This window comes from Sinocyclocheilus rhinocerous, unplaced genomic scaffold, assembly GCF_001515625.1.
Source record: "Sinocyclocheilus rhinocerous isolate Xijiao unplaced genomic scaffold, SAMN03320098_v1.1 scaffold821, whole genome shotgun sequence".
Taxonomy (NCBI): Eukaryota; Metazoa; Chordata; class Actinopteri; order Cypriniformes; family Cyprinidae; genus Sinocyclocheilus; species Sinocyclocheilus rhinocerous.
Genome location: NW_015623656.1, coordinates 403,716 through 414,471, shown reverse-complemented (window position 1 = coordinate 414,471; position 10,756 = coordinate 403,716). Strand labels below are relative to the sequence as shown.

Below are 10,756 nucleotides of genomic sequence, written 5' to 3'. Positions count from 1 at the left end.
AAGTTTGAACTTCCAAAATGCAGTTTAAATGCAGCTTCAAAGGGCTCTAAATGATCCCAGCCGAGGAAGAAGGGTCTCATCTAGCGAAACAATCGGTTATTTAAAAAAACAAATGTATATACTTCTGTGTGAACTCTGTTTTTTCCCCCCGGTTCATGACAGTTAGGGTAGGTCGAAAAACTCCCGTCTCATTTTCTCCTCCAACTTCAAAATCGTCCTACATCGCTGCAGAAGTACAGACCCAGTGTTTACAAAGTGAACGTGCCAAGAAGGTCAAACGCCCCTTACAAAAAACGGTAAAACAGCGATGTAGGACGATTTAGAACGACTTTGAAGTTGGAGGAGAAAATGAGATGGGAGTTTTTCGATATACCCTAACTGTCATGAACTGGAATGCACAGTTCACACAGAATTAGACAAGACGAGCGTTTGAGGTTAAAAAGTATAAAAACAAGCAGGTAAAATTAGAAGTAGCATTAGAATAGAGAAAATATTGAGGACTCAGCTGCTTGGATTGAGCTGGGCAGGTCATTCCACCAGGAGGGAACAGTTAATGTAGACGTCCATGAAAGTTTTATCATAGGTAGAATGCAAAATGTTTCAATAAAAGCATTTCAGTCAAATGTAATTTATGCAATATTTCAAACCTTTAACCCACTTGGGAAAATCAACCCATGGTAACAGTTTAAAAGTAGCCCAATTCTGTGGGCACCATCCCAGTTGCTCAAAAAAAAAAAAGAAAGAAAAGTGAAGCGCCAAGCGCCATTCCCGCAGCCACTTTCGCGACTGCTCGCACCTCATGTTTGCGGCTGAATGCAAATTATCATAATTGATGGACTACTATGCCTGTGAAAAGACATCAGCAATCTGGCGCCGAGAGAAGAAGAAAAAAAAAAGGTGAAAATGAAGCCCGTGCATCACTTTCAGGCACATTCATAATCCTGTGAAACGTTTTTGGCTGTTGACGTTAATAACGTGTTTTAATGGCGGTAATAATTTCACCACCACCAACGAATCTAATATTCTCTCTGAGTTCCCTTATGAAAATTAGCCATGGTTTTAACACGAATAAAACCAAAAATCATGGTTCTTGTAGCCATGGTAACTGCAAATTAATCATGGTTTTGTTACTTCAAATAATAATTTACAAAGAAGTATTAAGATGATATTTTTTTGTGGTTATAAAAAAAGACCTAAGCCAAAAATAGCCTTTCAAATGACTTAAAATGCATTATATAAAAACAATGAGGCAATAATGATTGGTTAATTAATAATTATATGGTTTAATTGAATAACACTGTTAAAATACATAATGTAGTACAAAATAAACAATTTATGTTCATTACATGTTATTACAAATGCCTGCAAAGGGAGCCAAAGGCCTGGTAATTGCTGCTGCTACACTTACAGGGCAATCAAATCCTTGTTTAATAGGCTATTGACCAAACATTTAATTAAAATATCCACTTAATCTTTAATTTTTGGCCCCCTTTTTGCTATATAGATGACACAGCCTCTATAATTTCTTCAACAAAAAACGTGGACATCGCAACCCTTACAAAAATAAACCATGGATTTATCGTAGTAAAACTGCTTAATTTTATTTTACGTGATTTCTGAATGCTTGAGACTATAAAATCAATTAGACAACTGTATTAAAAATTCATAGCCATAGGTAACTGTCTAGATTTGTAATTAGTAAATAATGCAATTTATTTATTTATTTACTTTTACATTTTATTAAAGGGGTCATATGATGCGATTTCAATTTTTCCTTTCTCTTTGGAGTGTTACAAGCTCTTGGTGCATAAAGAAGATCTGTAAAGTTGCAAAGACTAAAGTCTCAAATCCAAAGAGATATTCTTTATAAAAGTTAAGAGTCAACCACGCCTACCTAAAACGGCTCGTTCTAACACACCCCCACATACCTACGTCACGATCTCGGAAGATTTGCATAACGCCGCCCAAACGTTCACGCAAAGAAAGAAGCCGTAACTTTTATTCTCGCTGTAGTATTGTAGTTGTTGCCGCCGCTGCCATGTCGTGAAGGCGCTGTGTGTTTCGTTGTGAAAGCGAAACTACTTTGTTTGACCTTCCAAAAGAGGACGATATCTGCTTTGTCATGCCTGGAGCTGATCCGTGCTGGTAACTGAGGAAATACATCAACATCGCGCTGTGCATCGCCGGATCGGCTTTCACCGTGGAAGAAGCGGAGTCCAGCCCGGGGTCGTCACATGTAGTTGCGATGCAATGCAACGCAACGCAACGCGTGAAAAGACAGTATAAGTCATTATAATCTGTAATTATGTCCCCACTGGATGCAACAAATGCCTCGTTTGTAATGGGTTTTAATGTTTATGTCTCGTCGCTCCGGCCGGACACGGCATCAACAGTATGGTGAGGGGCGTAACATTTCCGTCTCATGCTTGAGGTATTCGGCCAATCACAACGCATTGGATAGCTGGCCAATCACAGCACACCTCGCTTATCAGATCGATGAGCTTTGTAAAAATCGACGCGTTTCAGAAAGGTGGGGCATAGAGGAGAACCAATAATGTACAGTATGTGGAAAATAATGTGTTTTTTAAACTTTAAACCGCATAAACACATTTCATTACACCAAATACACAAAATAATGTTTTTTAGCAACATCATATGACCCCTTTAAAGTTTTATTTTGACCCCTATAGTAGGTGTTTTGTTTTTTTTACTTCCATAATATTTGAGGGAGGGGGGCACAACAGTACAATACTGCTTAAGTCACCCATTTGACCAGCGGCCCTGCATAACATGCTCAGGATGTTCACTGTGAAGAGGAGCGTGTGAGTTTAGAAATCTTTTGAACAATCAATGGATAGGAAAATTTCTCTATACTAATTGATTGTTGCATGCCCATTTGTGTTAGTTGTTATAGAGGACTGTAGATGACCATATATGGTGTTTCTTGAGCTTCAAAATAAAGGTTCCAGCTAATTAAAAAAAAAAAAAAAACCCCGAAGAATCTCTTTGTTTGCTTGTGAGGTAAAGGGATAGTTCACCCAAAAATCACCAAGTTGTTCCAAACCTGTATGAGTTTCTTTCTTCTGTTGAGCACAAAAGAAATCCAGAATGTAAAAACATATATGGAAGTCGATGGCTACCGTCAACTGTTTGAGCTCTACAGGAGAAAGAATATCAAAAATTTTTGGGTGAACTATCCCTTTAAACCCATTAGACTAACTAAATTATAATATATGTTGTTGTTTTAAAGTTAAATAATAAATAAGAACTTTTTTATATATTATTTTTTAACAATAGACAATGGAAAAATAAACATGAGAAAATATATAACATTTAAGAGAATGATGTGCCATGTTTTATATATTTATTCTTATTGTTTGATTCTCTTTTGTTTTCATTTTATTTTCTTATTAGTTGTTTTATTTTCTTTTATTGTTCCTCTTTGTATTGTATTATTATTTTAGTTCTATTTTTTATTCTTTCATTTTGTTTTTACTATTTTAATTTATATAAGCGCTTGTGAACACTATTTTAAAGTTGACATGGAATTTGTTTGAAAATTATTTTCTAAATGCATGTTTTTAATCATATTGTGAATGATTCATTCACGCATGTTTATTTTTTAGCATTTTTTTCTTAATTACTTACATTTTTTTTAACCATAATTTTTAATCAAGATGTCAATAAATCACAAACTTCTCTCTGTATGCCTGACTTCTTCAATCATTTCGCCCTCATAAACCCTGTCCTTTTCTTATAATCAACTGCAAGTTGTCATTCAGATCTGCAAAAACCGATGGATTTATCCAAGTCATTTTTGTTATTTTCAATAATTCAGTCTCATATATACATCACAATACAGGAAATATCTGTCGCTATTTCAGTTATATTGTAACCTGAAGCAAAATGTGAATTAATCTTCACTAAGCTAGACGTTACTTATTAAATCAAGTCAAATTTTATGGTTTGTGAAAAATCTGACTTTGTATTAGAGTGTTTTTCTAGCATTACCATTATAAAGCATCGCAGGCTGACCATTCATTTGATCATGCCTGTGACTCCGAATCATGAAGCCTGCTCTTTGATTCACGCTGGTAAACATGATCTCTGTGTGCTTTGATGAATGAGTAGACTCGCTCGCTCGAAAGGGGGCTTCATATTGTGGTGATTGCTTTGCTCCTTACTGAAATGTTTTCTTGTGTGTTTGTGGTGGTGTTATTTTCTACCCATTTCCTGTTCTTTTTTCTTATCAGCACTTATTACGTTTCCAGGGTTGAGGTGTGTGCTGGCTTTCCTCTTGCACACACACACACACACACACATACACACACACTCCTTTACAGTTCTGTCCAGGCACAGCTGTCTACTCTAAGATTGCTTTAGCCACAGAAATTGATATCATTTCATGTTAAATAAAGAAATAATAATAATACATTTTATTCATAGCATGCTTTACCTTGAAAACCTGAAGCCTCTGTACTAACCTGAAGTCTTTGATTACTCATTGATTGCTGTAAAATGAGTGACGAGGCAGGTGCACATTTCATATTTGTTTGCTCTTCATTCAATTCATATAAATATGATTAGTTGATAGCTTATAATATTTTACCACTGCAGTTTGGTCAATTAAAGATATAGACCAGTACTGTAACCACGTTAAATGCTCAAATATATTTAGTGGCCCTGCTAGTAGATGTATTAACTATATACTCTCCGGTCTAAAAATATCTTTCCTCATTAATAATGGCCATTCAAAATGAACCCTTATATTATTAAAAAGTAGAGTTGGTTTTTTTACCAGTGAAAATTTTTTTGTAGGGTGCTTAAAAGCATGAAATGGTCTTATATTTCCCCTGCTCTCTTTGACGTCACAGCTCAGAATGTCACCAGTGAAGGGCTTGAGACTGTGTGTGTTCTTGTGTTGTCATTCACCAATCAGCATTGTCATCACATAATATTCATGTGTTTGCAGAATAATTAGTCACATGATGTTTGCAGGATTAGTACAGGTTACTGCGTATGTGCATGTATATCATATATGCCAAACAATGCCTTATTTCTTTTAATTTTCAAACAATAAAAGTGTCTTTCCCTTGTCACTGTATATCTATCAAATATTATTACTTACAAAGATATTCAGATGGATGGATGAATGGGGTGATTGATGGATGAATGGGTGGATAGATGGATGGTGGGTGGGTGAATGAATGGGGTGATGGATGGATGGATGGGCTGATTGATGGATAAATGGGTGGATGAATGGGGTGATGGATGGATTTAATTGGCTGATTGATGGATGATTGGGTGGGTGGGTGATGGGTGATGGATAGATGGGTGAATGAATGGGCTGATGGATGGATAGATGGATGTGGAGGTGCATGGGTGGGTGGATGGATGGACTGATGGACAGATAGGTTGGCTGTTGGTCGGATGGATGCATGAATGAATGGGGTGATGATGGATGGATTTAATGGGCTGATTGATGGATGAATAGGTGGATGGAAGGATGGATGGGTAATGACAGATGGGTGAATGAATGGGGTGGTGGATGGATGAATGGGTGGATGGATGGGTGATGGATAGATGGGTGAATGAATGGGGTCATGGATGGGTAGATGGGCTGATGGATGGGTGATGGATAGATGGGTGAATGAAGGGTGATGGATGGATAGATGGGCTGATTGATGGATAAATGGGTGGATGAATGGGGTGATGGATGAATAGATTGATAGATGGATGTGCAGGTAGATGAATGGGATGATGGATGGATGGATGGATGGATGAATGGGTGGTGGGTGGGTGGATGGATGGATGGATGGATAGATGATATGAGCTGATGAAAGGATGGATGGGTGGGCAGATGATGTTTGAGATAGATAGATAGATAGATAGATAGATAGATAGGGCTTTGCTGTCTGCTTGAAAGTCATTGTAGAAGTATTTTCCTCGTATGTAAAAATAGCAGTGAGGTCGCCTCGCTGCTGGTGAAGTGATATTCTCTAATGACTGCACCTGATCCGGCGCTCACCTGCGGATGAATGACAGTAGCTGTAGGCTGGACCCGCTGACTAATGACTCCAGCAGCGCTCACTCACTCAGTCAGTCAGTGTGTTATGGGTTAATTCATGTTCTGTGAGGAATCTATCTGCTTCTTTCTCAAAGGAACCTGCTATTTCTTGTTTTGTGGCCGTTAATGCCCACCAACAGCTCGTGGGCAACAATATCCAGCTGGACTGCTGGTTTGACAGCGATGTTTATTGATTGTTTTTATGAGGCTCGCGTGTGTGTGGCAGTCGAAATCTATGAGCAGCTTTTTGCTATGTGAATCAATTAAACTCGGGAATTATGAGCTGGAATTCGCTTAAGATCATGGAAGGAGGCTACTGAAGAATCCAGGGACTCATTAGAGCTGACTGGAGTTGGAGGAAAAGTACAACTGGTTTTATTGCTTTCGCCTGGAAGTCGGACGTTTTTTTTTTTTTTTTTTTCCGGATAACAATCGGGATAAGGACCACTGTCCACTGCTATTCGCACCAAATGGCTAAAAATAATAATGTGTATAATCGCGAATGAGATCTGGAGAATTTCCTCACAATTGAGCGACAATCCATGATTCAGATTTCAGCAGCGGGATAATCTGGATCCTGTAGCGACATCGGCTCGGATCATCAGCCCATCGGGATCTGAGGGATCACTTTCAAAGACCGCCCATCATCACCACTAAAGGTAAGAGCTTGTGTTTGAGAGTTTATAAATCAAACGTTTGAAGTGAATTTGAGTGACATGAAGGCTTTGATGGGCAGCATGATTTCATAAACGGCAGCCTACATTTTCGCACCTGTTGTTTTATACGGACTGATCGGTCAAACGGAAGGTTTATGATTTATTTACTGTCATATACAACTCGACTTTGTTGTATGTGACAGGCGTGCTAAATTATTAATCTTTTTTTACTGATTTTAAACATCCATTATTTAATTTATTAAAACATTGTAAACCATGATGATGATGCTGCTGCTGATATTATTAATAATAATAATAATAATAAATGACAGAAATGTAAGATGTCTTTTTTGTTTTTAGTATTAGGCTATTATTATTATTAATATTATTTTAATTAGTTTAGTTTATTAGAAGTAATAATTTTCTTTTTACCTTTAAGTATGTCTTATTTTTTAATTTTAAGGATTTATTTTATTTTTAAATTATTATTATTATTACTGCTGCAGTTGTTGCTGTTTTTTTATACTATGGATGTCTATAATAATAATAATTATGATTATTATTATAATATTATTATTTGTTATAGCTCTGTAATTTAAAGCATGCCTTATCTTTTTATATTTATCTATTTTAAAATGTATTTAAAATTATTCATCATTATTATTGCTGGTATTAATGTTGTTACTTATTATTTTTACTATGGACGTCTATTCCCAAAAGCTGTGCAAAACACAAACAACATGTATAATTCATTGTTGGCACGCAGATGGCAGTTTCCAGGCAAATTATTCACCTTAGTCTCATTTGACAAGTCAGGTGGTGCCCAGCCAACACCCCCTTCGGGGAAAAAAAGTGATGGACATGCTAATGACTAGAGAACCTGGAGGAGCGTGTGCAGTGTGAGAGAGCAGGAGTGGCGGTACGGTCCGGGGGGCTGGTCAGCAGTGTGTGTGTGTGTGTGCGCTCTCAGCGGAGGTGCAGAGGCAGGACTACTTATGTCACCGAGCCACTGTTATTATGAGCCCACCGATGACACCAGAGTGTGACATGAGGGAGATGCTGACCGGCTGAAGGGATGAATGAACGCATGAATGACTGACTACCTGCTCCGGGCTGCTGACATCTTAACCAGGGGTTTCTGGGCACTCTATGCTGCTCGGGGAGAGGACCAGCGCTGGGACGTAGTCAGGCTGTGGCTCAGTTGTGCTCCGAGCCTGGAGTGCGCCGTCAGATGGAGGTCACCGATCTGGATCCGGACCCTCGGGCGGAGGGGTCTGAAGGAGAGGGTCCGTGCGTCCCGAGCAGTCCCGGGACAGAGCCTGTTGTGCTTGAGTATCCTGTAGAGTATGATCCATATGGGTAAGCAACAGGGACCACTGCTGTCGTCCCGGGATCTTGCTGCTTTCACACTTTGGCATGTAGGGAATGTGTTTAAAGCTGCTTTTTTTGGTGGTATGTGCTCTGATTTTAATGTTAAACTTGTTTTTGCTTTAATGAGAGTGGGATGAGCATGAGATGTCCTGCTTTGATACTTCTGTTTTGGTATGTGTGTGATCACTGGCTTGATTTGTATTGATTTTAATAACTTGAAATGTATTTATGCTCGAGTCTGTCCTTCGAACCGGAGGTTGCCTTTGTAAGAGGTTTAGATTGGATTATTTTGACATGATGTGGAATGACATTTTGACACTGGACTTTTTTTTCACTGACTTTGTGAAACACTGCGCCCTGTGATTTGATTAAAGGATGCAGACCTTTTCTTGTTCATGTAATGTTTTTGACTCTTGTGAGCAGGAAGATATGGCTGAGTGCAATTTTTTATTAATTAATGAATTCATCTCTCTTTTTATGGTATTTAAGAAATGCATTTTACGCTTGTATTTTTTATTTTTAATTGCAATTCGATGGCTGTTTTCTAGGAAACTTAGAATGTGATGTGGCACTGCCGGATTGGAACGTTTTGCCCTCAGTTGAACACGTTGTGATCAATTCTGCCTTCACCTCTTAGTTACACTCTTTATGTCCAGACACTTCATTATCCCTCCAGAACAGAACACTCTGTTTGCAATGGATAGTTGACATTACATGCCAACCAGTGTCCTATAATGTGATATGCTGTACTGCACCTAAAACTATTTAACTGTTACTTGGACTAAAAAACTGCGATCTAATTCAGTATAATCATTAAAAATGCAGGTTCTATGACCTTGCGACTACGTTGAACATTTGTACTTTTATCCAGGACTATTTAAGTGAGAGATGTGCCGACTGGCCAACAATGTTTTGTTAATATTAATGTTATATATATTTAAACTGCCGTAAATTTGTCTGTATTTTTGTTTTGTTTTTGAAAAGTCTCTTATGCTCACCAAGGCTGCATTTATTTGATCAAAAATGCAGTAAAAACGGTAGAATATTGTAAAATATTATTACAATTTAAATCTATTTTAATATATTTTAAAACCTAATTTATTCCTGTGATGCAAAGCTGAATGTTCAGCATCATTACTTCAGTCTTCAGTGTCACATGATCCTTCAGAAATCATTCTAATATGCTAATTTGCTGCTCAAGAAACATTTCTTATTATAAATGTTGAAAACAGTTGTGCTGCCCAATATTTTGTGTAGCTGTGATAAACTTTGATGAATAGAAAGTTCAATAGTACAGCATTGATTTTTGAAATAGAAGTCATTTGTAACATTATAAATGTCTTTAATGTCACATTTGATCAATTTAATGCATCTTTCACTAAAGACAAATGGTGCAGAAACAATTTTTACTCAGAAATTCCTAGTAAATTTCACAATTGATTACAAAGAAATTAGTATTTTATGTACAATATATTTAAGTAATCTTTGTAATATTTACAACTATGAAAAATAGTTTTTTTTAAAGTGTTGCTTAAATTATGAATTCTTCTTTTTTTAACTGACCCCAAACTTTTGAATAGTGTATAATATAATATAAAATGGGTATATAATTGAAAATCTAGGCTCTTATATGTATAACTGTATGTGAATGCTAACGTAAAATCTAAATGTTCACATCTGTGTTATTGGTTAACTACCCCATCTACTTTGATTAAAACTTTGATTAAAACAAACTACAGAGTATCTTAAAATGTACCAGATTAACTGATGCATTTTTTAAAAATACTTCAACTTACTTTTTTTGCCAATTGCAGTCCCTTTGGCTTTATGCAGTTGTCATTTACACTTGGCAGTTTATCATGTGAAAAGCACGGCAGGTAAATTAGTCATACTTTCCCCTTGGACATACTCCGACTGTCAGGCTTAGCCCTAGGGATTCTGGGTTTGGATATATACAGTAATAAAAATGCATAGAGATATGTTTTTGCAGACAAACTTGCTTTTTTCGTTTTTACATGTCATCCTATAATGTCTTGTGTAGTCAAAAGGAAACCGTTTTGGACAGCAAAGTTCATTTTCCTCACCAAGTTTCTATACCATTTAAAATGTGTATTTATAATTGTGATTAGGGATGCACCGATACTACTTTTTACCGATACTTTTATTTTTGGTACTTGCCGATACCGAGTACCGATACCGATATTTTTATTGCATTTGTACATTTTTTAAATACTGGGTACAGAAACCAAGAGTATGTATAATGTTAGTTGGTTAACTTCATTTATCAAATAGATAGTCAAACCAAAATTTATTCAGACACCTTCAAAATTTTTCACATTATCACAGTTTATTCGCTATAGTTTAGAAAATGGTAATAAAATATGACAAGAACTCAGAGTTAAACTGTGTCAGAACAAATTCATCTTGATAATGTTAGATAATTTTGATAGAAAGGTATGTAATAGATTACAATCAACCAAAAATAATTCAGACAGCTGTTAGTATGACAGTATTTACACAACTAGCAATACTTAGTCGGGCAACCCTTAGCCTCAATGACAGCCTGTAGTCTCCTGGACATGCTGTCACCCAGCTTCATGCAAACCTCAACTTACGTGTTTTTTCCCCAGACTCGGTCTGAATAATTTTTAGACCCAAATTT

General features: G+C 36.8%; 1 protein-coding gene across 1 annotated transcript in view; it reads left to right on the top strand.

Annotated features, from left to right (window-relative positions):
* Positions 1-7,677: 7,677 nt before the first annotated feature.
* LOC107716051 (calcium-binding protein 8-like) overlaps positions 7,678-10,756 on the top strand; it is a 68,914-nt gene continuing 65,835 nt past the window's right edge. The window contains exon 1 of the mRNA XM_016522402.1: positions 7,678-8,082. Coding sequence (XP_016377888.1) covers positions 7,955-8,082 — 128 coding nt within the window. The 5' untranslated portion in view covers positions 7,678-7,954. The remainder of the gene's footprint in view (positions 8,083-10,756) is intronic.